Genomic DNA, 27,703 nt, shown 5'->3' on the forward strand with positions numbered 1-27,703 from the left:
CCAGACCCCTAAGAACAAATACTGAATGATTCTGCTTACATGAGGTGTTTAATACAGTTAAACTCATAGAAGCAAAGTATAGAATAGTGGTAGTAAGGGACTGGGGGAATGGAGAGTTCCCAAATATAAAATTTCAGTTCTGCATAAATGAGTAAGTTCTAGAGATCTGCTGACTAACATTGTGCCAATAGATGAAAACTCTTTATTATGCCCTGAAAACTCTGTTAAGAGGGTAGAGCTCATGTTAAGTGTTAAGTGTTCTTAACAAAAACAAAAAAATTCCAAAACCTTCTTGTTAAGGTTATGAGTCTCCTTACTCACATTGGGCCAGAAGAGTAGAGGAGTCTAGAGGGAGGAGTTTCAACAGCGCCACCCTTAGACCTTCACCTATGTTCCTTACTGTCTGAGGGAAAGGCTGCCTGGCGTCCAACTCTTGTGCAAGAAGAGGAAGTTTGAGAAGCTGGTGCCAGGTAGCTCAGAGCAAAGGGAGACTGAAGGGAGGCTGCTCAGCCGGCAATCAGTCCTCAGTTCTGGGGTTTCTCAGGCAGAAATGCTGTGTGTGTATGTCCCATGGATGAGACATGAGCCCTCGAAGAGGCTGAGGAGGTGTGGGGTTCTTTAAGTTCACACCCACTAGAGCTAGCTTGAGGTCAAAAGACTTGAGTGGCAAGAGGCTGTGGGTGAATCACTGGGCTCCTGGGGACATGGTGGGGTACACAGAGAGCCGGGGGACAGCACACCCTTTCATCCAGGAAGCTGAAGGAGAACAGAGTCTAAAACCTGCCACGGGCACACAAGACAAGAGGCAAATGTAAACTTCTGTCCAACCCAGAGGGTGTGGAAGCCATCCTACAGCTTTCCTGGTCAAGCAAGACCTTTCAGGGGTGGTCCCCCACACGCCCACCCAAACTTGTACCTCTCTGCCCATCTGCTCTCCACTTCATCCACTGAGGGATAGATAAGTAGAGGCTTTTGTGGGGAAAAAGGGAGGATCAAATCCCTTCTCACTGTCCAGGCTTCTCACTGCAGCACGCCATGGGTGTGCCAGTGGAAAGGCTGCTGCTCTGAATGAGGTCGGAATTAATCAGGGACCAGACAATCTAATCACCATATTGAATTGAGACCGTGTTTTGCGGCTTCAAGTGGCCAAAGGCTTTTTATCAACTAACAGTGAGCGGAAAAGTCATGGGACTGCTCATGTTTTTATCCAGTGGCATTTAAGGGCTAAACTACAGATGCTTTCTGATCAATATCCCAGGGGTCAGGTTTGTTCAACACGCCACTTACACATGTATACATTCTTTAAAAAGGCTTTTACACTATAAATACTGTTTTGCAGCCAACAATTCCCTCTTAGCATTATATTAAGAATGCTGTGCTAATCAATATTTTCTTGTCATTGTATCTCTTTTCCATAGTATATGTACCTAGTCCCTTATTGTTGGATAGAGGAGTTGTTTTTAATTTTCCCAACTATAATGTTGAAATGCACATAGTTCAAACCCATAAAATTCCTTGTGGTGGGACTGCTGAGCCAAAGGACGTACATGTTTTAGTGACTTATGAAATATATCACCAAATTGCTCTGGAGAAAGGTTATAACAAATTTTTCTCTAACAAGTAGATTCCATATGAGGGCCAATTTCCTCATGCCCTTGCCAACATGGGTCATTATTGTTCTTATTAATCTTTGATAACTTGGTATCTAATAAACAAAATAAAAAGGTTTTTTTCAATTAAAAATGTCAATTACTGGAGAGGTTGGCTATTATTTGATTTGTTCATTGCATATGTGTTTTTTGATGACTTATCTGCTCAACACCTTTGCTTATTATTTTAACCCGGGTGTCAAGGAAAATATTAGTTCTTTGAAGCTCAAAGCAAAGGACCAAAAGGGCATCAGAATTGGTAACTGCTGGTATTTGCTTCTGAATGTAGCTCACAGACTGGTCCAGGGTTCATCAAGCAGGGGTTCAGATTGGCTGCTACAACCTACCACAGAAGAGTGCTGAGGTTGTCTTCAAAGCACTGAATTTTCTAGGTTGTTTGCCTCCTGTTACTCTTGCCTCTGTCCAGGCTGTGGTGGAAACTACAAAGAGAGGTACCGTGTAGCCCAAGGACACAGGCACTGTTGTCATAGACACTCTCTAGCTCTATCTTCAAATTTTCCTAGCCAACAGCCCCAGACTGGCTAGGCTGCATAGAATCATGTCTGCATATATGTGAGGGTGCTGGGTGTGGATGGTGGGGCAGTCAGATGATGGGTTCTGATCTCTTTGTTACGTGGGCCAATCAGGTAACACCATGTGCCTCATTTCCCTCACCTGTCAAACTCAATTCTTCCCGACCAGACCCCTCACTTACCCATGTGGACTTGTCTCCCATCGTCCTCTCATTTAATGCTAGGTGCCGACCATTCCAACCCCTCCCAAGCTGCTCTTCTGCTTGCATTGCCCTTCCTGATCATGGTCTTTGTCCGGTGATCTAGCTCAGTGCTGGCACTTAGCTGAAGGATGGAGAATGTGTTTTCTGAGTAAAAACTACAATGAATTCAATTCAACTATAGTGAGCATTTACGTTTATAAAGATTCTGGGGATATACCAGAAAATGGAAGTGCTCACAGTGGGAAAAGATATACAGAAGAGCTGTGTTATAACACAGGACACGTTAGACCCTTAAAAGAAAAACAGTTGTGGGGAGGCTGGGTGGCTCAGTCGGTTGAGTGTCTGACTCTTGGTTTCAGCTCAGGTCATGATCTTGCGGGTCATGGTACTGAGTCCAGCAGCGGGCTCCATACTCAGTGCAAGGTCTGCTTGAGATTTCTCCACCCTGCCCCCGCCTTCCCCACACACACTCTTTCTCTCAAAAATAAATAAATCTTTAAAGTGAAATAAAATAAAAAAACCAGTCTCTATACTCACAACACTTCTGACACTAAGTGGTTAGTGCAGTCTCCTCAGCCCACAAGACCTGACCCCACTTCAGACACTAATCTCAAATCCAGGTGTCTGGTACTTCTGACTGACTGCCCAACGGCTGCTCTTTGGGTTTGATGATTTGCTGGAACAGCTCACAGAACACAGGTAAAGAGTTTACCTACTATTGCCAACTTATTACAAAGGATATTTATAAACAATACAAATGAAAAGTCAGATTAACAAATACATAGGACAAGATCCAGAAGCGTTCTGAACACAGGAGCTTCTGTCCCATGGGGTTGGGGGCATGCCACCCTCCTGGCACGTGCACGCATTCTTGTTCACCAACCCAGAAGCTCTCTGAGCTTCATTGTTTAGGGTTCTTGTAGAGGCTTTATTACGTAGGCATGATTGTTTAAATCATTAATCATTAATTAAATTAATTTCCCGCTCCCACCCCTCTCGTCCCTTCTGGGAGGTCAGGGGGTAGGGCTAATCCAGGTCCAATCCTCTAATCACAGGACTGGTTCCTCTGACTTCAACTCTCCAACTTCCAGGAGTAGTAGACTCAGGTATGGTTGAAATGAGTGTATTATGAATAGCAAAAGGCTGTCCTCTCACCCATAGCACTCCGGAAATTCCCAGGGTTTTAGAAGCTCTGTGCCAGGAACCAGAGACAAAGATCAAATATACATATTTCTTATTATATTACAATCATATAATAGAACACTACAACTCTTGCTTTGGGATCATAAAGGAGGATGGGATTAGTTCTGGGTTAGGGCTGAAAAAGCATTCACACAGATGGTGCTTTTTTTTAAAAATTAACTTATTTATTTATTCATGAGAGAGAGAGGGGGGCAGAGACACAGGCAGAGGGAGAAGCAGGCTCCATGCAGCAAGCCTGATGCAGGACTCGATCCAGGGACCCTGGGATCATGCCCTGAGTGGAAGGCAGGCGCTGGACACCGAGCCACCAGGGGTCCCACAAAGATGGTTCTTAAAAGAGAGATGGGAATATATTGGAGTATACTGGAGCGGGCAGTGTCTGAGTCTGCTGCTGTTCCTCGCTAGTGACTCTCTTTCTTCAGTAAACATCAAATGCTTTGGAAAAGAGAGAGAGAGAGAGAGAGAAGGAAGGGAGGAGGAGGATAGTTGGAGGAAGTAAATAGGAGTGAAGGAATAGGTTTTGCCTGTTTTTGTTTTGTTTCAGTGTTCATAGATTTTATTTCCTAGCCTTGTATTATGAGAAATGGTCCAAGCTTACTCATGGAGGTCAATCATTATCTATTAATATGTTATATATAATGCTGTCCTCTGTCATTGGGTGATAAATAAGAACCCCAGAAACCCTGAATTCTTTCAATTTCTTTTAGAAATACATGACAGAAGGTTCGATACTAAGATCATGCAGGTCTTCTGGAAGCTTCCTATGCTCTCATATAAAGAACAGAGCTTGGAGGGGAAGTCAAAGATTTCTTTTTGTGACCTCATGCTTGTCACTCACACCAACACATGGGGTGGCTGCTCCTTGATTCAGCAGATTCACCTAAAATCTAGAGATAGGGAGAAAGACACTGCATAACCCTTTAGCACCTATTAACCTCTATTTATCACAAATGATTCTGTGCTTCTCTAGGTGTCATTCAGAATAGTAATAACAGTTAACCTAAATAAATCTCCCTCTTCTTGTGCAAGTTTAAAAAATTATTTTTAGCAATTTCTGCTAAAAAAAATTTGTGAATAGATAGCAGAAGGAACTGAAGGGGAACAGATAGATCCCTGGGGAGGGAGGAGGGGGGAATGCCGGGGTGAGGACCACCCTCAGGAGCCAGCAGTTCCCCCCTTCCCCATAAACACCCTATTCTTTAGAACTTTAGCTCCCAATATGGGCAGGAATCTTTCTGAATTGCAGATTTATGCGACTAACTGCTAAAGTTTCTAAGTGTGTTACATAGAACTAAACTATGGAAGCCGGAAGCCATAAGAAGCCACAGTTAGGAGTCCTTCTCCCCCCCAGCCCCCTCTAACCAGCCTTCAAGGCCAGTCTCTTTACAAAGGAAGAACGTTCTCCTCATTTCAGCCCCCATCCATCTTTCTCTCACTCCCAAATCCTACCATCTGTGCCACTCACTAGGTACTTGGTCATGTGCAGCATATTACTTAAATTGTCATGCCCTGTCTGCCCCAGTAGATCATAAATTTCTGGGGTTCTACATTTTGGATTTATCATAGCCAGCTGTATAAATCATGTAAATAGTTGGTCCTCAAAATATTTGACAAGTATCTCTTATTTGAATGAAATGAAAATGTCACTAATCTTGATTCCCCAAAGATGCTGGGGCTTATCTAAGTAAACTCGCATCACGATTAACTTGGAACGAGCTACTTTTTTTCCTTTATCGTCATGCCTGCTGATACAGCCTTGCCACTTTGAACATAGAGATGTACATTCAATATATTCAAGCAAATTCTGGAATACCAGGGCCAAATGACCTGCCAGGTTTCATCCCAGTGCACAGCAGCTTACCTGGTCGGTGTTGGGTGACACAAGGTGGAATGATGGCTTTCTCTCTCTTGGTGACTGGACCAGATTCCAAAGCAAAAGCCCCAGCACCCTAGGCTGGCAGGTAGGGAACACCAACGGCAGGGATTCCCCACTTGCTGGAGTTGAGATACTGGCTGCCAACTCCATACAAAGAGAAGGGTACCTCCGAAGAGTCAACTTGCTGCTACTTCACCAAGAGTAACAGCCAGTTTAAGTGTCTTGTGGGGTTGTTGTAGTTTTGGTTTTTTTTTTTTTTTTTTTTTTTTTTGGAGGGGAGGAGGTTATTTCAATTATCAGTTGGCTTTAATTATTTTTGCTTAGAATGAGAGAGAACTAAAGCTCCTGACAGCAGTCCAAAGCGGACAGGGAGGAAATGAAGGCACCTGCAGCTTCCTCCGGCTGCCTGGGCACCTGCTGCCTGGCAGGCTGTTTGCCTCCGCCTGCCTGCGCGGTGGGACCGAAGGCCAGTCAGTCCCTCCTCCACGGTCGGGTGGCTGCTGGCGGCTTCTACCCAGAAGTCCTCTGCTATGCCATCTGGAGCCGGAGAACAAGTTCCAGGCTCCCTTGCCAGAACTCTGCTGTGAATCCTGCCCACTTCTCCCGTCACCTCCAATCCTGGTCACGGGCCTTAAGCCTGACCTTCATTGCTGAGAGATAAAGTACATCATGAAATGAAGGATCTCAAAGTTCCAAAGCTGGTGGCCTTTAGTATGCAGATGTATTGTCGCCCCCTGGACTTCCAGAGTGCAAAGGCCACCTAAATCTACCCCCGTTTCAGTGTGAGCAGAAGGTCAGATGCCAAAAGCTCCTGAAAGTCAGAAACCTGAGATCACGGTAACTCACTTTTCTCCCTCCCCAGCCGATCAGCCCCAAGTCCTGCTGATTTAACTTTGCAAATGCTTCTTAAGCCCTCTGCCCTTCTCTTCACCCCTAGCCAAGGCACCTAAATATATCTCTTCTAACCCTGGCGTCACCCTCACCCAGAGCATCTACCCCTGACTGCTGCTCTGCTGCTCCAGGCATCCCAGTGGCTCCCCTGGGCCTCCAGTTGAGCGTCAGCCCTCCTGCCAGTCACAGGCTCTTGCTCTGTATTCCAGTGGTACCCACTACTGGTGATGCCTGCAACCCCCCAGAGTCCTCCCCATCTCTACACCTTCCCTGGTGCTGTTTGCTCCATCTGGAATGCCCTTCCCACTTTTATTCACCTCACACCCCATTTGGGACTCCATTCAGGCCTCATCTCCTCCAGCGAAGCCTTCCCTGAGACCTCAACTGGGGTTAAAGGGCCTCTGTGTCCCAGTGCGTGGCTAGCTTATTGTCTGCCACATGATAGTGAATACACTGGTTTTAAATCCTTCCCCCTTGCTGCACCGAGAGACCATGGAGAGCATTTTGTACTTCCAGGACTGGTTCGTGATAGGATCTCGAGTACATCTGCTAAATAAATGAGTGCTGCTCAACGGAAGGGTTGTTGAATCCATGATCTGGGGGGGGGGAACATCTTACGGGGCTCTCACCCTAGAGAGGAACCTCTGACATGGCCTTCTGGAGCTGCCAGATGTGATACTGCTACTCCCAACACCTACGGTTGACAATTGACTGATGCGCGACAAAAAAGTCCTGCTGACTACCGCCTCCTAGGAAGGCATCCCAGGAAGGCAGGCGGAGCCATGCCAGAGGAGAAGTGGGGACCTGGCTACCTCCCCAAGAGACCCTGGCCCCTGGAGGTGGAGGAGCTTCCGTCTTTAGGGCTGCCACCTGTGAGTGGCCCAGAGAGCATCAGAGACGAAGCTCCGATGAGCTGAGAATAGACAAGCGTTTTTTATCACTTTGATGATAAAACTATAATTGCTCTCAAGCACTGTTTGGAAATCGTGCTGTTTACAACACTTGTTCGTCAGTTCTTAGGTACATGCAAATTGTTTATAATAAAAAGTTACGTTGATATATCTTCTCGTTCCCTTGAACTCTTCTGAAGGACCTGGAAGGCCAGGAACCAGGTGTGAGAAGCTGATGCAGGGAGGAAGCAGGGAACAGCAGGGCAGGGGGCTGGAGCCAGAGCTGGGCATCACCGGTTCGGATGCGAGCTAGAGCGCAGGTGAGGGTGGGGGCCGGGTGGCTCTGAAGGTGGAGACAGCTACCCTGGAGGGAATATGTTACTCATGAACCTTTTAAAGAATTTTGCCTGGATGGCAGTGGCAAGGCAATTAAACCGCTGCGGACAGACATGACCTAATTTATTGGCCTTTCCAAGTTGTCTTCTGAGGAGCCGGTGCTACTATAACCTACAAATAAGGATGTGTTTTGATGGGATGGGAGGGGAGGGGGCTGTTGCTAAGAACAAGGGAGAAAATTATGTCCCTGAGGAGGGAGGGCCCCAGGAGGCAGGGCAGAGTGCACGGGGGGGGGGGGGGGGGGGGGGGGGGTGGGGGGTGGGGGGGGTGGCCAGAGCCGCCCCACATTAGTGGCCACGGGAAAGGCCGCAGTCAGAAAGGGCCCCAGTGGAGCGCAGGGCCCCCCGCTCAGCAGGGAAGCAGGACAAGCCTGTAGAGCCACGACTTGCAGGAAGCAGAGCTGCGGCTTGGCCTCTGCTCATCCGCCCCGAGCCCCAAAGCTCGAACTCACGTGCAAACGCAGCCAGCATCGGAGACCTACCCCACATAGGCACAGGCCAGAGTCACCTTTGTATACCTTGCCCGGATCCGTAAGAAAGGAAGAAAACCACACATGAAATACACGACAGCGTTTGATTTTTGTTTTTTAAACAGACTGTTAAAGAGTTCTGCAGTTTGAAAGCCTAAAAATGGAAAGAAAAAAACCTGAGTCACCATCTGAACCCTGGCACGATTTAAATAAAATTGCTGGTTGTTGAGGGGATTTAATAGAGACCCACAGATGGTCTCAGGCCAGCTGGGAGCCTCTGGCGATGGTGTCTTCAAGCTCCCTGGCCTGTCTGGCGCCAGTAGCTCGGCAGCCCCCCCAACCCCGGGGTGTTCACCTGGGGGCCGAGGAGCAGGAGGCGGCAGGGACAGCTGCGTGGTGTGGACAGCGCTCGGGGCTCACGTGGATGTGTGCTTGTTTGGTGTGGCTGCAGGGGATGGGGGGAGGGCAGCTGGAGATCCTGGGGGCCCTCAGTCTGACCCCCTCGCTGCCACTGCAAAGATCTCTGCCCACATGTTCTCTCAACTGCTATTCAACTTCCTTAAAGCTAAGGTACTAACTTCCCTTCGAACTTGACCTTCTCCACACATGCCCATGGTCCCGTGTCTAGATCACATCACCCACAGAACACGCATCCTTGGGGGACCGCCGAGAGCCATGTTCTAGTCCCACATCCACCCCTGGACATTGCTATGGTCTTGAGACTCCTTGAGAAGATAAGGAATTAAGGATAATCATATCTGGGGAAAATAAGCATAATCATATTTGTTCTTTCTCCCTTAAAGGACATTGAAGGGGCTCAGGTGAAACGGTAGGCTTTAAAGCATGCCTATTTAAGATGTCATCAGCCAAGTATTCCTGAATAATCACAGATTCAGCACAGAGAGGTACATAATTCCTTCAGCTTGCTTTTGGCCAGTTGTGCTAAAACCAGGCTGCTTTTCCCTTTCAGAAACTCTCTGGGCTTCCACATTGCCTTCTTCAGCTATTTCCTCCTACTTCCTCACAGTGAACATGACCAGCCAACAGCCATCATGAAAACCTGTGGCTAGAGCAAGGGAGCAGGTTCACACGAACAAGATCTAAGCCGCTTGAGGATATTACAGCACTTGTGTTTGTATATAACCCACACTTAGTGGGCAGTTAAACAACACAAACAACAAAACATAAAAAGCAACTCTTCCCATTGCCAGACTAAACAGCTCCAGGGAAAGAAGGTCTTTTTGATCCTACCAAGCAATTTTAAAGTGGGAAAACACCAGAGACAAGCTTTATTACGTCTGCATCAGGCACAGCCCTCTCACCTGGTCTCTGCTAGGACTGCAGGCCTTCTCCTCCCAAACCACAGGGTTTCCTGAAAACCAACACTCCCTCACCTTATGCAATGGAGTGGGGCGTAGGAAAGATATGCCAGGTGCAGTCAGTGCCCAGCGCCCGGGCAGTCAGGCCAAGATCCCCTCCTGCATATTAGAGTCATCTGGGGAGCTTTGAGGTAACCCAGGCCCAGCCTGATCGCAGGCCAATTAAGCCAGAATGTCGAGGTACGGCCTGGCCTTGGTAGTTTGAAGAGTTTCCCAGGGAGTTGTCATTTCGGCCAGGTTTTAAAACCTTTGTCTTTGCAGAGCCTGTGCGCCGAGACCTGTCATCATAGAAGCCAAGACACCAAATATCTTAGTGGACAGGTGGGCACACAGAGAAAGGAAGTGCAAGCCCCTCCTCAGCACCTGCCACACCCACGTGATATCCCTTTTAGCTGAACTAGATGGTCCATGGCCCTGTTCAGGAAGCCCAGCGCTATGCCTTCCCTCAGGAGGTGCTACATCTCTAGGTGGGCCGGAGGTGCATCGTGCGACCTGGCATGATGGTCATGAGCATGAGGATCTGGACCGGAGAATGTGAAAAGCAGCAGCCAGTCGAAGAATCAAGGGCACCCCGGGACGAGGAGAGCATGGGCTGTGAAGATGCAAGCAGAGCCTGTGGCTAGGACCTGGAGCCATCTCGGATCCCCAAGCCCCTCAAATTTCAGCTTCAGTCCCCATGTAACCTTTCTGCAAAGCCCTCTGGCTGAGTGTGACTCTTCTTCTTTCTACCCAAAGACCCTGACTCACAGGAGCATGATGGAAACGGAGCAGGGCATTAGGAAGAACACCCAGAAAGGCAGGGAGAAGCAGCAGCACAGAGAAGCAAGAGCAGAATAGGGCAACTTTCAAAAGGTGCAGAAGCAAGAGAAACTAAAAGAACACAGAATGGGCATGGACAGGTATACAGGCTAACAGGAAGGAAAACGCATACGAATCATCTGGCAGGAAGCAAAGCTTTAGCAATGTAAGCCTGGGCAGTGAGAAAATGCGACTACATTTCTTCTTCTTTTTTTTTTTTTAAGAATTTATTTATTTATTCATGAGAGACACAGAGACAGAGGTAGAGGCACAAGCAGAGGAGGAAGCAGGCTCCATGCGGGGAGCCCAATGCGACCCTGGGACTCTGGGATCATGACCTGAGCCAAAGGCAGCCGCTCAGCCGCTGAGCCACCCAGGTGTCCCTCGGACTACATTTCTATAGGACAAAAGAGGACCACGGAAATGGGACAGAAGAGAACAGGGCACGGCCCTGGCCCTGCTCTGCTCAGAGCTGCTCGCAGATGGCTCTGTGAGCTGCGTTTCCAGGCTCTAGCCACAAGTCAGATGCTTCCAGCTGGCTTCAGGCAGGCCCTGGCAGGAGACCGGAGGGTCAGAAGAAGGAACCAGCAGGGTATCCTCTGCCTCCCTCCGCCTCCCCCACTTCTGGCAGTGATTGACCCCCACGTCTCCAAATCCCCAGACAGGTCTGCCACGGCTGCTTGCAGTTTCACGTGGGAGATCGCAGCTGAGGCTTGGCTAACACCACCGGCTCCCTTTTCCTCTGCAGCCAGTGGTGGCCAGAGCTGGCTTGTACTGGGCACAGTGTTAATACTCAGCGATCCCGCCAGCTGGTTGTGCCGCTGTTGCTAGAGCTTGAAATTGGCCAGTGCTACCCACCAAGGGGAGCCAGTTACCAGCACATCCCTACCTCCAGGCTTCTGGCTGCTTGTCCCTGGCGTGCCTCACTGTCCCTTGGTTGGTTTCTCTGCCTCTTTTTATCACCATGGAAGCAATGCACTTCACTACAGTCTATTTTGAATAAGGAGGAGTTTCTCTTTTCCTGGCAGGACCCTGATTGATGTGCAGACAGCGATCTTCTAAAGAGCTTTACAAGCTCCCTTGAGAGCAGTAACATTAAATTCACAACATGTGAAGTTCTACTTTTGTTTGCTCGTTTGTCTAGTAATCCTGTTGATCATTTATCCTTGTGATTAATCTTTAAAGCAAATTAATTTTGTGATAAATTAAACCTTCTGCCACTGTAACAGGGTATGGGTTTGATTATCAAAAGAACCAGATCTAAAAGACAACCAGGTCACTTGATGTAGAGCTTAGGATGAACGGTCTACCCTGGGTTGGGGCTGCCACCTGACATAGGAAATGGGAAGAGGAAGGAAGTGAAACATGACCCATCATCTATGAGTACTAAATATGTGCAAAATCACACTTTTCTGTATGGAAGCATTTTCCCTACAACTTTCTTCTTAGCTTCATGATAGCCTGATGCTACAGCATTTGCCTCGCCAGCACTTTGCTGCTGTTATTGTTTGTTCGTTCCCTGGTTCTTTTGCTAAAAGGAACAATCACAGGCCTCAGAAGCAGATGGAGATAAATGGTACCAGGACAATTTGCTAGTCATCTGCCGGGGGGGAAAATCAGCTTATATAATTACCCTATTTTAAAAATAAAATATATATCAGATCATGAAAAAGTTAGTTTTAAAAAAAGATTTTAAAAGGTAAAGGTGGATATTGACCTAATCTCTAGATGTGAGAACTTTCTAATCTTAAAAAGAACATTTTTAAATATTTGGCACATTTTGTTATATAAAAATGGAAGAGCGCCTGGGTGGCATGGTCAGTTGAGCTTCAGACTCTTGGTTTCAGCTCAGGTCATTGTGTCAAGGTTGTGAGATCAAGCCCCACATCAGGCTCTGTGCTCAGCGTGGAGTTGGCTTGAGATTCTCTCTCCTTCCCACTTGTGCTCTCTCTCTCTCTCTCAAATACATAAGTAAATCTTAAAAAAATATTTTTTTTAATGGAAAATAATTCCCTCTGCTTTCAGATAAGTAGAAGTGCAAACTGAAGACTGGGAAATGTATTTGTAATAAATAGGACAAAAGTCTATTTCCTTGATAGAGAAACATATAAGTCAGTAAGAAAAAAAAAAAAAAAAACCACACTGAGATTCTATGTTAAACAGTGTTGGATGCCTTCTAGAATCTATTCCCCTAGTTACTCTCCTTTCTGGTTTTGCTGTGGGCAGCAAAATGTTCAGTTTCAGGGAAGGAATGGTGATTTGGTCTAAACCTAACATCTGAATTCCATTTCTTAATTTCTCAATTCCCTTGTGGTGAGGGTGGCCTTATGACCTGGTTCTGATCAATGAGACATAGGGAGGAATTGGCTGGGATGGCATCTGGAAAAGCTTTTACTTCCATGTTAAGGGACAAGCATAATTGGCTCCACAATATCCCCTTCTTCCTGTCTTGGATAGGAATGTGATGTTCAGAGCAGTTGCAGCCATTTTGTGTTGCAAGACACTATCCTGACATCCTAAACCACTAAACCAACCAGTGGTTGTATATTTCCAGATATCTTGTCATGTCAGAAAAATTTATTCCCAATTTGTTAAAGCCATGGTTAGATCTGTTATGTATAACAAGAGGCATTCTGAATCTGAATACAAATTCTGAAATAAAAATGGGCAAAGATATGAATAGGTAATTCATAAACATATGAAAAAAGTTCAAGCTCATTATAACTAGTGCTAGATACTAAATCAAGTTAAAAAAATTTTTTTGCCTACAAAATTAGCAAAGATTTTTTTAAAAATAATAATATCATCTAGTGCTAACAAGGGTATAGTGAAATAGAAGGCTTCCCACACTGGCAGTCAAGGTGAAATCTAGTAGAACATTTTTTGGAAAAATAATTTGGTAACATGTAATAAGAATTTAGAAAATATATTATAAACTAAGGATTCTACTTTGTGGAATTTACTCTAGAGAGAATTTAAATTGAATTAAGGATGTAATCATGAAGGTTTGTCACAGTGTTATTAAAGCAATAGGAAACAAAAAATTAAGAAAAAAATCAAAGTGGCTAAAATACTACAATAATTAAATTCTAAATATATACAGTAGAATAGTATGCAGTCACAAAAAATAATGTTGACTATAGTCTTTAATTTGAAGGAGTTACTTTCAGGTTAGATGTTACATAAATAAACAAAATAGGCATAGTATTACAACCTTATAAAGTCAATGTGGGTGAAAATGGTTTGATGATTCCTAAAAGGTTAAATACTAAATCACCCAATATCACAGTAATTCCACTCCTGGGATGGGGTTGGGGGGAGGAGGGGTAGAAATGAAGAGTAACTAATAGGTTTTATTTTAGGTGATGAAACTATTTCCAGCCTTGTGCCCAACTATCCCAACACCATTTGTTGAAAAGACTATCTAGCCTTCATTGAATTGCCTTTGCATGTTTGTAAAAAAAAAAAAAAAATCAACTGGCTGTATTTTGGGGCCTATTTCTGGACTCTATTCCATTCCACTAATCTATGTCTTTCCCTTCACAAGTACTATGCTATCTTGATTACAGTGGCTTTATAGTAAGTCTTAAAATCAAATAGTGTGATTCTTCTAACCTTTCTTCTTTTTAAAAATTGTTTGGTCTATTCAATCCCTTTGCTTTTCTAATTGCTCATTCCTATTATATGGAAACTCAAAAGAATTGTATATTTTGATCTTGTATCCTACCACTTTGCTAAATTTACTTCTGAGTTCTAGGATTTTTTTTTTTTTTTTTGGTAGATGTTTTTGGGGGATTTTCTTGGTAGACAATCATGTCATCTGCAAATAGGGATAATTTTATTTCTTCCTTTCTCATATGTATGTCTTTTATTCCTCTGCCTTGGCTGATACTTGCTAGGACCTTAGGTATGACGTTGAATTAAGAGTAGTGAGATTGGGGACGCCTGGGTGGCTCAGCGGTGGAGTGTCTGCCTTTGGCTCAGGGCCTGATCTCAGGGGCTGTTGGATCAGGTCCTGCAACAGGCCCCCTGCGGGGAGCCTGCTTCTCCCTCTGCCTCTGTCTCTCTCTGTGTCTCTCATGAATAAATAAATAAAAATCTTAAAAAAAAAAAAGAGTGATGAGATTGTACATCTTTTCCTTGTTCTAGATCTTAGAGAAAACACAGTCTTTGACCATTTGGTATGATGTTAGCTATAAATATTTTTGCAGATGCCTCAGGTTCTATTTCTTTCTTGCCAAGAGTTTTTATCATGAATGCACATTCAATTCTGTCAAATGCCTTTTCTGCATCAATTAATGTAATCATGCTTTTCTTCTTTAGACTGTTGTATGGTAAGTTCATAGTAATTTATTTCAAAACACTGAACCAGTCTTATTGTTACACTGCGTCCTCAAAAAAACATAGAGTCCTAACCCCCAATACCTCAGAATATGACCTTATTTGGAGATAGGGGCTTTACAGAGGTATTCAAGTGAAAATGAAGTTATTAGGGTGCATTCTTTTTTTTATTTTTTTTTAAAAAAGATTATTTATTTATTCATGAGAGACACACAGAGAGAGGCAGAGACATAGGCAGAGGGAGAAGCAGGCTCCATGCAGGGAGCCCGATGTGGGACTCGATCCCAGGACTCTGGGAACAGGATCTGAGCTGAGGAAGATGCTCAACCACTGAGCCACCCAGGTGCCCTGGGTTAGAGTCCCTTTAAATATCATGTTCAAGCCACCTGTAACAGTTTGGAGCATATCCTTACAAAATGCATACATGCTTTCCAAAACATACATGGTTGCCTGAAGTGTTTCCTATGTATGGCAGATTCCACTAGTTGTATCCTAGCAACCCTTAGGCAATTTTCCTAAATAATAAATTTTAGTAGAGCACATGGCAACCTAGGATTGTGTGTTCTCTAATGTCCTGGTTAGCAAAAATAAGAGAGTTTTGACATGAAAACATCTCAATGCTGTCACAAGCTAGATGGGCAGTGTGTGGCTAATCACATCAACCTCTTCACGCTCCATGGTTGGAGGCAGGACTGTGCAGTAATTAAATTCAGACGGAGTTCGCAAATCCAGTACTTCCTGCACTGGTATCTCAACCAGGTTACTTACCCTCCCTGAGCTCCCTCAGTAGAAAGGAGATAAAAAATATCCCTTCACTTATCAGGCTGTTGTGGGAATTAAATGAGCAAATGCACATGAAGAGTTTAGCACAGAGCAAATATTAGCTATTACTACTGCTGTTATCATTAGCTTTTGAAAAAGACAGAAACACCTGCCCTATCGATTATGATGAGACAAAAAACAAACAAATATGAAAGACTTGAAAAGCTGAAGGACTTATCATGTCACACAGCCCCCAAACCTTGGGGTATGAAACTGTAACATGATGGTCGGTCCACATGTATTGCCCAGGGAGACCAATGCACCGCAGTAACTAGACAAGAAAGTGATTGAGAGAAAGATCTCCCCAAGGATTAAAGGAATGAGCTAAATTGGATGTTACTGGAAACTGTAGACACCTGAGAGATCAATGGTAATCCCACATCTTGTTAAATTATCAGAACACACAAGCCTACATGGCATCCCTGTAACTTCTAGGGGATTCTCATGGTGCCTTCCCCAAGGCCACATAGGGCTGCTGGAGGGCAAGCTACCCTTACATGCACACTTCCTCTAATAGGACTCACCACCAACCACAGACCGAAGCCATCTGCGGCAGAATCTAGGTTTTTATTTTCTGCTGTATTTTCAGAGCCAACACAGCGTCTGGCAGTACAGTACAGATGTCCCATAAATAGGATCCCGAAGTTTCCTGAAAGTCTCTCTGTTAGCCAGCGGCAGACTTCACTGGCTGGGAGAGTAGAGGACAGGCAGAGAGCCTAGGACAGGACACCGTGTGTCCGGCTTTTAACCTCTGCAGGTTGCTACGGCGTCCACAGCTACAGGCACTTCAGCATTTTGATATATACAGTCCCACTGGGACCGAGCCACAGCTCCAGGACGCGCATCACTCAGAAACTAAGTTCTGGAAAGCCCTCCTGGGCTGCAGCCTTGCCGCTAGCTAACAGAGTCTAAATTAAGACATGCCATTTTACAACTTTGATTACATCAGGTGCTGTGCCACCTTATACTTTCTAAGTTTTCTGCAATAGGAAAAATAAATATTTTTGATTTAATGACATCTGTGAGCTGAGTGGTTGATACAATCTCTTGGTACTTATTTCAGTTACATTTAGGAGGCAGGGGTGGGTGGGGTTGGGGGTGGTGTGGGGGATGAGAAGTAGGTAGTTGTGTTTTTCAAAGACGTGAAAAAAGTAAGATGCTTTTTAGTTTCTATATATTAAATATGTATGTACATATACATATATATTATGTGTGTTTGTGAATGCACACACCCATACACACACACACACACACACACACACACACACTTTCCTCCAAGATGTGAGAGAAGTACAGGGAAAATTGCCACCTGCCAATAAATGGTGACTCAAACTCTCAGCCATTTTTTTCTCACTGTGGCTAAAACCACAGCCTGTGCAGGGTCTGAGAAGTCATTCCCAAGTAAATACCCCCAGGAAAAACCCTCTTCACAAGGAGTGGAACTGTCAGATTGGAATTTCATGGTCATTTCTACCTCTTGAGCTGGCTCTTGAAGTATTTCTGTAGGACAGATTCCAGACTCACAGGACAGAACCGGATAAATGTGACACAGACTTGTGTGCTACGGGGTTCAGAGGTGGGAGGAACCCCATCTAGCTGGGGAAACACGCTGAGAGTGAGAAGTCAGGAGAGAAGCTAGGACTGCAGAAGCCTCTGGCCCTGGCCCCTGCAGGCCATGAATTCCCCCATGGAGTTTTCTCTGGAGGCCTATTACAGGCAGGCACCTTGCCTATCCATGGCGTCTCTGTCCCCTAAGACCAGAAACCCAATACCCTTGCACTCACCTGGCTTCCTAGAGCCCCTGGGGGTGGCATGTGCCCAGCATTCCTGCCCAGCCTACCTGTCCCTTCCCCATCCTGGCAGTGCAGACAAGATGCCCTCACGGCTGTCAGGGCAAGCCCCTATCTTCCAGCAAACACTCACTGCCTATTTGACACGTGCTGGGAGCTGCCCCAGAGATTCACCAAAAGGAGAAGCATAGATATTTGCCTTTTTTTTTTTTTCCTGTTTTGCCTATTTTCAAGAAACTACAGCAACACACAGGCAGTATTTTGTGTTCTGCTTTTTTTTTTTTTTAACAGAACAATGCTTCCCATGCATTTCCCCACAATTCTTGAGGTGTCTATATAACCTTGACAACAAAGTAGTCAGAAAATGTAAAATTAAAATATCACACTGGGTAAGATACAATTATCTCCATAACTATCCATTATGACTGCACTTTTACTAGACATTTAGATTTGAAATTTTCCACTATTTTGCTATTATTTTCCTACTATTTTGTCATTTTGTAATACTGCAATGAATACCTGTGGGTATATGTCTTCTTTTCCCTTAGAGAAAAATACAGTATAGTGGAAAGAGTCAGATTTGGGTCAAATTCTAGCTCTGTCTCATAGGATCTGTGTGATGACCTTGACACATTTCAGTTTCCTTTCTGTACAAAGCCATCAACACTACTTACCCCAAAGGATGGTGGTGAGGATTATTCAATGCTGATGGGTAAAAGCATTTTGAGATAGATCTGGATTTAAAATCTGGCCCTTGGGCACCTGGGTGGCTCAGTGGTTGAATGTCTGCCTTTGGCTCAGGGCATGATCCCAGGGTCCTGGGATCAAGTCCCACATTGGGCTCCCCATAGGGAGCCTGCTTCTCCCTCTGCCTGTGTCTCTGCCTCTCTCTGTGTGTCTCTCATGAATAAATAAATAATATATTTTTTTAAAATTCTGGCTTTCACTTAACTTGGACAAGGTATTCAACCTTTGTTAAGCTGTTTCCTTTTCTGTGAAATTTAAATTCAACTGTGTACATAATGGGGCTATGGGCCAATTAATTAAATACATGTAGCATGCTTAGTACAGTGCCGAGTATACAATAGGAGATCCATAAATGTTGGCTGTCATTATCAGAATAATTACTAAAAGGCATAAATGCCTTGATAAATGCTGGTGTGGCCACCTTCTCCTACCTCAGCCTCCTACTGATGAGAAATATCCAAGAATTGGAGATTGGGTCAAGGGTAAGGCATATCTTTATAGGTAGCACCATACTGTTCACCAAGAGGACTGCACACCACTAACAATATGCTGAATCTATCCATTTCATGCCCATCCCCACCAACAGTTTTTTTTCTGTTATTTTTAAATACTTCATTTAAATACTTCATTTCTCAGCTATTGTGTGGGTGAACATTTTCCTGCAATGTTTCATTCAAAGTTGGGATATCTTCTAGCATGAACACCTTATTTTTGTGTTTTGCCTGTTTATCATTTTGAATCTTGATGTTTTTCTTCAATATTTGAATAAACTCTTTATATATCAGGAACATAATAATATTTAATGCAAATACCTTCCCAAGTAAGCTGGAGCCAGAGAGATCTGGTACCCATGAGAGAAGATCTCAGGAAGTTCTGTGTGTTCACGAGCATTTCTATGGGGGCGGGGTGGTGGTGGTGGTGGTGGTGGTGGTGGTGGCTGTTAGCCCTCATGGTGATCTCAGTTACTCTCACATTAATCTCTGGGCATCTCTGGATCTGCATGACACTGTAGTTCAATGTTTCTAACTATACAACAGGTCTTAAATATGTTGTAAGACATTCAAGTCTACCATAGATGAAACTAAATTCTTCAGTTGTCCCCCAACCAGCAAACTTTCCAAACTTCTCCATTTGGTCTTTTAATATTCTAGCCAAGACATCTTGAGGGACGCCTGGATGGCTCAGTGGTTGAGCATCAGCCTTTGGCTCAGGTTGTGATTCCGGGGTCCTGGGATCAAGTCCTAAATGAAGCTCCCCATAGGGAGCCTGCTTCTCTCTCTGCGTGTATCTCTATGTCTCTCATGAATAAATAAAGTCTTTTAAAAAAGAAAGACATCGGGCCGCCCGGGTGGCCCAGGGCGTGATCCTGGAAATCCAGGATCGAGTCCCATGTTGGGCTCCCTGCATGGAGCCTGCTTCTCCCTCTGCCTGTGTCTCTGCCTCTCTCTCTCTCTCTCTCTCTGTCTCTCATGAATAAATAAAATCTTTAAAAAAAAAAAAAAAAGAAAGAAAGGCATCTTGAGAATATTTCTCAAGTACTCCTCCTCCCCACCCGATTTTCTATAGTTAGCATTAGGCTACTTCACTTTTATGAAAGACCTACATTAATACCTGTTTTTGCCAAAAAATTAAACCTGAAAAAGATTTTGCTTTTATGAAAAAAGGTGAAAAGCAAAAAAAAAAAAAAAAAAAAAGAATTTAGCATATGTTGCAGGAGGCAGCACATACCCCAAGCAGCCAGAGTGGCACTGCCAAGCTCCTTCCTGGAGGAGCTATACTCAGCATCTCAGCACCAAGATGCTGTCAGTTTTTTTTAGTGGTTTACTTTTTTTTTTTTTTTAACTTTTTAAAAGATTTTATTTATTTCCTGGGAGAGAGAAATCTCTTTAAAAAGAGAGAGCAGGGGAGCAGCAGAGGGAGGAGAGAATCTCCAGCCGACTCCACACTGAGTGCATAGCCCATTGTGGGGCTCCATCTGATGACCCTGAGATCAAGACCTAAGCCCAAATCAAGAGCCCACCCACTGAATGACTCAGGGACCCTAAGCCACAGTAGTTTTGAACTGTGTTTGTAGACATTTGTGCTTTATCTTGATTTATTTTGTGCATGATTTATCAAGATGTGTCCTACGGTTTCAGAAAAGCCTAAGAGTTTATTTTTGGTGTTTGGGAGTGCTCAGAAACTTTTCCATATAAATGCATGGTAATTGCTTCTTTGCTTTATGCCATCTGAACTTTTGAAGCTTTCAAAGGAAATGCTTTATTTTTGGATAACAGGGCAAACCTGCACAGCAAAAAGACCTCCCAGTCTCTCACACAAGCCTGTTGTACTGTCTCCTAAATAATGCTCCTGCATGATAAGTCATGTGTTCTGACTTTTGATTTGGAAAATATGATCACACATATCAAGAAAATGAGCAGAGGCAGCCAAGTTGACATGTTATCTCAGGCCTTCTCCTCATGCCATTATCTGCTAAAACCCATGCACGTCAGCTGGTACACCAAAAAACGCCAGGGAGATGGCTATCCTGTGATGGGTGTCTGACAGTGGGATTCAGGAATTAACCAGAGGGAAAGAAAGTACTAGAAAAAATTGCCTTGAGCATCTGGCCCAAGTGTCCACTGTCCTTAAATGATTTTTATATTTTAATGGTGATGTTTTTTAAATTATTGGAGTGATTATTTTTAACAGTTTAATAGTTAGCAGGATTGATTTTGTCTTAGCATTATGCCTTTTTCTTTTCATGCCCCAGTTAGGATGAGTGCAGTGAAATCAGAAAGGGTGTTTCAGCCTTCCTTTTACAGCCCAGCTCGATGACCTTGCACCTAGCTGTAGTTCTAGTTCCCCCTAAAGGCGGCTCCCCAGGAAACACAACCGGAGCACCGGGTCAGATAGAAGTCAAAATTCTCTTGAATGAAAATCAAACTAAAGAATCTTATTATTTCTAGAACCACAGTTCGTGAGAAGCCACGCCGATGATAACATCTCACGTTGAAGCTTTCTTCCCTCCTGTTATTTCCTAATTCTCCCCTAATTTCCCCATCACTTAAGGAGACCCATCCTCTCTAGAGACAATAAACACTTTCAAAGACACACACCGAGAGCCACTAGTTCCTTAGTTCTTTTGGAAAACGTGTTGAAAACAAACTACATACTAAAGTTCTCCTCCTCGAGGCTGGGCGTGCCTGTGTGTAGGGCACGTGTGGATGTGAGTGGGTGTGGACATACTGTGCTCACACAGGTAGGAAATGATGGAGCCTACTTTTTGAAAAGCAGAGTATGATGGTGTGAAATACACATCCCCGCACTTCAAATATTCATTTCTCCCCGTAAGGGCTGTATCTGCTGGAGATGAGGGAAGATGGGACTTTGAGCTCAGGGTATTCTAATCACTTCTATAAAGACTAACTAGGATTTCCTATGTGAAGAGTATTTTGGGACTTTTTTTGGGGGGAGGGGGTGCCGGGGTGGGCCGTAGAATCTTTGGAAGGAAGTGGAAACCTAGAACCGACATCACCAAGAAGTTGCAAGCAAAATGGCTTTCTAAATTCCCATTAAGGACACACTTTTTGGTCTGAGTGATGCCCCGAATTCCTTCCACAGTCAGTTGGACAAGGCCTTGAACGGGTCTATTCTAGACTTGGTGAGAAAGTCCTTGTATTCAGTGTGGCCTATCCCACACTCTCCCAGGAGAAAAACTGGTTAATTGACATCCCAGGCAATCACCGGCCCATATCCGCCTCTGGTGTCTAATCCCTCCCCTGCAGCCCTGTACAGTGAGGCCAAGGGTGAGATTTCGCAGCAGCTGCTCCCCACGCAAGGAGACCCCCCATTCGGGTCCCAGCCCCAGGCCGGTTCACTCCGCACAAGGCGAGATCCTGAAGCCCCGGCCCTGGGGCGGGACCGCTTCGCCGCCAGGGAGCTGCTCTTCCTCCCGGGACGCCCGCACGTGGGGTGCGGAGGGGTGTCTCCGGGGGGAGGGCGCGCCGCCCGGGGACCCTCCGCACCGAGGCCCGAGGGTGCGCGCCCCCCCACCCCCGCCCCATCGCGCCCGCCCGCCGCGCTCGCGTACTGGACCCCGCGTCCCCGACCCCTCGGCCCGTCGCCGCCCACGTATCCTGGACCCACGCATCTGGGCCCCTGCGGCCCACTGCCACCCCCGTGTCCCCGCCCGGGGCGCAGCAGCTGGCGGCACCGCTCACACAGGACCGCTCCCAAGCACCTGCCCGCACCGCGAGGGGCAGCGCGGCCCCCGCCCTCCCTGCGGGACCCACCCCCGCGGGCCAGCGCGTCCGGGACGCCGCGCGTGGGCAGGCACCAGCCAAGCGTCCGCGGTCCCCGGGGGAGGAACCGAGCGCGCCTTTCCCCGCGGCTGCGGCGCCGTCCCAGGCCCGACAGGTGCGCGGCCACGAGTCCGCGCCTCCCGCGGCGCCGAGGAAGGAGCGGCGCGGTACCTGATCCTGTCCTTCTCCGCCCTCTGCAGCGCCTCATTCCTTTCCAGCACCTGCAGGATCTTCCTGGCTTCTTCGTCATTTAAGAAACTGAAATCAAACCCCTGAGGAACCTTCGTCATGTTCTCTCCTGCGTGGGAATTACTACACTTAAGCTCCTCGGCGCCGCCCGTTACGAGGACATTTTTCAAGGTAAAGGAGGCCAGTTTCAGGAACTTGATCCCATGGCCAATAAGAAGTCCGCCCCTCGGAAAATCTAAAACCCCGAACTTAGGGAACAGCCCACACCTCCAGGGCTCATTTCGACAACACCTTAATGACTGCTTCTGCCAACCCAGACCCAACCCAGATGCAAAACCCGACGCAGGGAACCAATCCCATTCCAAAGGGGCGGGTCCTCCCTCGTCTCCTCCTCCCCGCTCCTCTCCGCGCGGATCCGACGTGTTAAGTGACAATCCTACTTATTTCCGCACCTAAGTGAGGCCTGAGTTTAGGGATTGGCGCCAATGCAGTATTTGCTTTCGCCGCTGCTGTTTGCTCTCAGGACTCCAGCCGGTCTAGTGGAAGGGGTGACGAGGAGTGAGATCCACAACGAATCCTCCTTTGCAGTAAAGAGCCCATGGGAAGTGGATGGAGTTGCAGTAGGAGCTTTAGATCTGGCACAAGAGTTACCCTGCTTGAAACACCCAGAAGGGCTGAGCTTGATGCACAGGTGACTGTGGGACCTGACCCAGGCGAGGGGCTAAATTTAGTGTATCCTTGGGGATGGGTTCTTTGCCACGCCTCCCATGCCCCCCAAGGCCTCCAGTTCATCCCCCTACAAAAGTCATTATTGAGCTTTAGGTGAAAAAAACCCAAAACTTTTAAAAACCACAAAATGGTTTACGGTATCTTAGGAGAAGACAGCCCAGGGGCAAGGGATGATGAAAATCACCTGTTTGTAGCTTTCTGTAAGAATTGATAATCTTCCTCATAATATCAGAGAAGTAATTCGAGTGCCACTTGCAAACACCTAATCCTCTGACTAAAGCAAAATGTAATCCTGTGAAACCACAGAAATAACTTTCCTAGAAAGTTATTATTCTGAGATATGATGGAAGTTTCTAAATGTGTCTTATACATACATTTAAAAAAGTATTGTAGCCGGGGCACTGGGGCGCAGGAATGCCTGGCTCCACGGGTCCCAAACAGCCCAGATGTGGCCACTAGCTGCTGACAAATTCCAAAGGCAGAGAAACGAAAAAATGGATTTATTTTGGTTAGGCCAAGACTGGGAAGATGGTGCGCTAGCATCTCAAAAGATTGCCTCCAAGGTATTGAAAATATTTCCAGGTTTAGATGAGAAAAATATGGAACTAAGATCAGTGGGTACATGCAGGTGGGCAGTAAAGGTCAGGACGGTCACGGCCTTGGGGTCAGTCAGGTCCTCAAGGCTCAAGAGGGTAGTTTTGTCCCATCAGGGATGCTTTGCCCTCAGAGAAATTTAGAAAGTCCAGACACTACAGATGGATGGCACCCAGGATCCAGTGCCCAGTGATGCATAGGGCTCCCTGCAGGAAGCCTGCTTCTACCTCTGCCTATGTCTCTGTGTGTCTCTGATGAATAAATAAATAAAATATTTTTTTTTAAAGTAAAGTGTACTTGCACATGTATCATCTCCTTTCATGGCAAATAAACCCAATAAAGATTTTTGTATCTGTAACAAAAACATAATGTCAAAAATGACTATTTACATTTTGGCCTCTGGGTTCTCTACTCACTTTGATCATTGTTATTTAAGACATGCCTAGGCAGGTAACCATTTCTGTGGGTGGCTGTTTGTTATTTCTCTGAAGCAGCAACCAATTCAGTTCGCCAGTGTTGTACAATACATGGAACTCCTGTTAATAATGGTGGATTAGGAGTGTGGCTTATATATGATGTCCATTTTTCTACTTATTAACATGTTCATTTCTTCCACACACATATGGAACTTCTTCATATGGGTAGGCTTTTATTGTGTTCCTGGTGTATCAGTGAATTGATTTCAACTACCATGTTCTGGTGCCTACTGTATGAGGGCATTGTATGCTGTGAAGAAGATACTCCTTGTCTTTGGAAAGTTTATAATACAGTGGGGGAGATGACACAGAAAAAGAACTACATGACAAAGGCCAACATAATAAATGTATCAAGAAAGTTCTATGAGACCACAGAAAGAAGTTAGTTCCAACTGAGTGGATCAGGGAGAGGACATGGTATTTGGGTTGTCACATGAAAGGTCAGATTTCAATAGGAAGAAGTTGAAGGTTGTGGGAGGAGATGTGTGTCTATTTAGGCCAGGGAAACAGTACACCAAGTAGGAGAAGTATGCTCTAGGAATCTGCTCATAATCCCTCAACTCCTCTGACTAATGGCCAAAGTGAGCAAAATTTTTTGGGAGCTAGAAAATCTTCAGGGATATTTTCAAGGATATATTCATGGGTATATTCAGGGATTAGTAAATGATCTGTTTTGGCTTGAATAGGCATTCACAATAAGGGCAATATTGGAGGTACAATAATAAAGAGATTGAAAAACATTGGGCTAGCTCATAGGATTTATAAAAAGAGTACATAAGGCTGTGGGGCACCTGGGTGGTTCAGCAGTTGAGCATCTGCCTTTGGCTCAGGGTGTGATCCCGGGTCCTGGGATCAAGTACCGCATCGGGCGCCCACAGGAAGCCTGCTTCTCCTTCTGCCTGTGTCTCTGCCTCTCTCTCTGTGTCTATCATGAATAAATAAAATCATATATATATATATATATATGACATGACAATGAATGCTGTGACATGACGATGAATGTCATGTGACATGACGATGAATGCCACGCCCAGGAACCTGGACTCTATTGTGTAGGTGATGAGAAGTCAAGAAAGGATTTTTGTTTGTTTGTTTTGTTTTTTTAAATTTTGTTTGTTTTATTTATTTATTTGAGAGAGAGAGAGAGCTTGAGTAGGGGTGTGCGGGGAGAGGCAAAGGGAGAAGCAGACTCCCCACTGAGCAGAAAGCCTGATTCCCAGCTCAAACCCAGGACCCTGGTATCATGACCTGAGCTGAAGACAGATGCTTAACCTAGTGAGCTGCCCAAGCACCCCCAAGATAGGTTTTGAGGATGACGATGGTAGAGCTGAAACTGAACACTGGGGAGATTACTCTGGTAGCAGCAGATGAAGAAGTGTAGAGTGAGGATTGTGGCAAGGACCCCATGGTGCTGGATCTCTGATGCAGGAGAAAGGGGGGGAGAGAAACTGAATCAAAGCAGTGGACATGGGAATACAAGAGGAGTGAAATCCAAAGACATTGAGTGGGGGCACCTGGCTCGGTCAGTAAAGTGTGCAACTCTTTTTTTTTTTTTTTTTAAGATTTTATTTGTTTATTCATGAGACACTGAGAGAGAGGCAGAAACATAGACAGAGGGAGAAGCAGGCTCCCTGAGGGGAGAGCAATGCAGGACTTGATCCCAGGACCCCAGAATCATGACCTGAGCCAATGGCAGATGCTCATCCCCTTAGCCACCCAGGTCTCCAGTATGTAATTCTTGACTTGGGGTTGTTTGAGCCCCACATTGGGTATAGAGATTACTTAAAAACAAAATCTTAAAAAAAAAAAAAAGACATTGTACTTGGAAACTCATTGGATATGAAGATTAAGAAAGAAGGAATCACAAAGATGATGTAAGATTTCAAGAGAAGTGTCTGAAAGGAGAGTAGTCTCTTTGATGATAGGAGAAGCATGTTTGTAAAAATACCAGTTTAGTTTTAAACATAAAGAGTTTAAAGTAACCTGCAATTTGTTCACACAGGGAAAAAATTTGGGACTGGGAGCTCTTGAAAAAGGGATGGAGAAGTAGATTTGGAAGTCATCTGCTCAGATATGATTGACAAAATCCTGTGGCCAAATAAGATGGCCATAGCAAAGGGAAGACAGAGAAGAAAGGCTGAGGTCAGAACTTGAGTGACCGCATTGGACGTGAGCATCAAGACAGGCTTCTGCCCAGGACTGCAGCACAGTGGGGCATGCCATCGGGGATTTTCTATACTAACATTCTATTTGAAACATCTGCAAGACATTAGGGGTCACCCTGGAACCAGACAGGTGGTTTCTGTAGGACTAGAAACCCAGTGCTTTTGGAGTAAAATTCATTTTCAAAGGATTATTTCATGAGCTCATTCTCTCAGCAACAAGCACCCATTTTCAATCTTAGTATTGGTAACCCTGGCAACCTCCCACCCCACCTTGCAACTGGAGAGATAACTCATCAGTTTGGTTTTTAATAGCAACATCTGGATAGGTAGCAATAATCTTTAGAAATCTGTTTTCTCTGTGAGATTTCTTTTCATGTCTTTTGCCCATTTCATGATTGGATTGTTTGCTTCTTTGGTGTTGAGTTTAATAAGTTCTTTATAGATCTTGGAAACTAGCCCTTTATCTGATACGTCATTTGCAAATATCTTCTCCCATTCTGTAGGTTGTCTTAGTTTTGTTGACTGTATCCTTTGCTGTGCAAAAGCTTCTTATCTTGATGAAGTCCCAATAGTTCATTTTTGCTTTTGCTTCTTTTGCCTTCGTGGATGTATCTTGCAAGAAGTTACTATGGCCGAGTTCAAAAAGGGTGTTGCCTGTGTTCTTCTCTAGGATTTTGATGGAATCTTGTCTCAAAATTAGATCTTTCATCCATTTTGAGTTTGTCTTTGTGTATGGTGAAAGGGAGTGGTCTAGTTTCATTCTTCTGCATGTGGATGTCCAATTTTCCCAGCACCATTTATTGAAGAGACTGTCTTTCTTCCAGAGGATAGTCTTTCCTCCTTTATCGAATATTAGTTGACCATAAAGTTCAGGGTCCACTTCTGGGTTCTCTATTCTGTTCCACTGATCTATGTGTCTGTTTTTGTGCTAGTACCACTATCTTGATGACCACAGCTTTGTAGTACAACCTGAAATCTGGCATTGTGATGCCCCCAGCTATGGTTTTCTTTTTTAAAATTCCCCTGGCTATTCGGGGTCTTTTCTGATTCCACACAAATCTTAAAATAATTTGTTCTAACTCTCTGAAGAAAGTCCATGGCATTTTGATAGGGATTGCATTAAACGAGTAAACTGCCCTGGGTAACATTGACATTTTCACAATATTAATTCTGCCAATCCATGAGCATGGAATATTTTTCCATCTCTTTGTGTCTTCCTCAATTTCTTTCAGAAGTGTTCTATAGTTTTTAGGGTATAGATCCTTTACCTCTTTGGTGAG

The 27,703-nt window shown here is 45.1% G+C and overlaps 1 protein-coding gene across 4 annotated transcripts in view; it reads right to left on the reverse strand.

The window, feature by feature from the left end:
• EXPH5 (exophilin 5) overlaps window positions 1-27,703 on the reverse strand; it is a 93,151-nt gene that overhangs the window by 48,971 nt on the left and 16,477 nt on the right. For 2 of the 4 annotated variants that reach the window (XM_072821860.1, XM_072821859.1), the window contains exon 1: window positions 22,442-22,770. The exons of 1 other annotated variant lie outside the window; for it this stretch is intronic. In XM_072821860.1, coding sequence (XP_072677961.1) covers window positions 22,442-22,560 — 119 coding nt within the window. In that variant the 5' untranslated portion in view covers window positions 22,561-22,770. Of the gene's footprint in view, window positions 1-5,449; window positions 5,686-22,441; window positions 22,771-27,703 lie in introns of those variants that run through there. One more of the 4 variants, XM_072821862.1, reaches the window with a different exon arrangement.

Source organism: Canis lupus, chromosome 3 (assembly GCF_048164855.1).
Source record: "Canis lupus baileyi chromosome 3, mCanLup2.hap1, whole genome shotgun sequence".
Taxonomy (NCBI): Eukaryota; Metazoa; Chordata; class Mammalia; order Carnivora; family Canidae; genus Canis; species Canis lupus.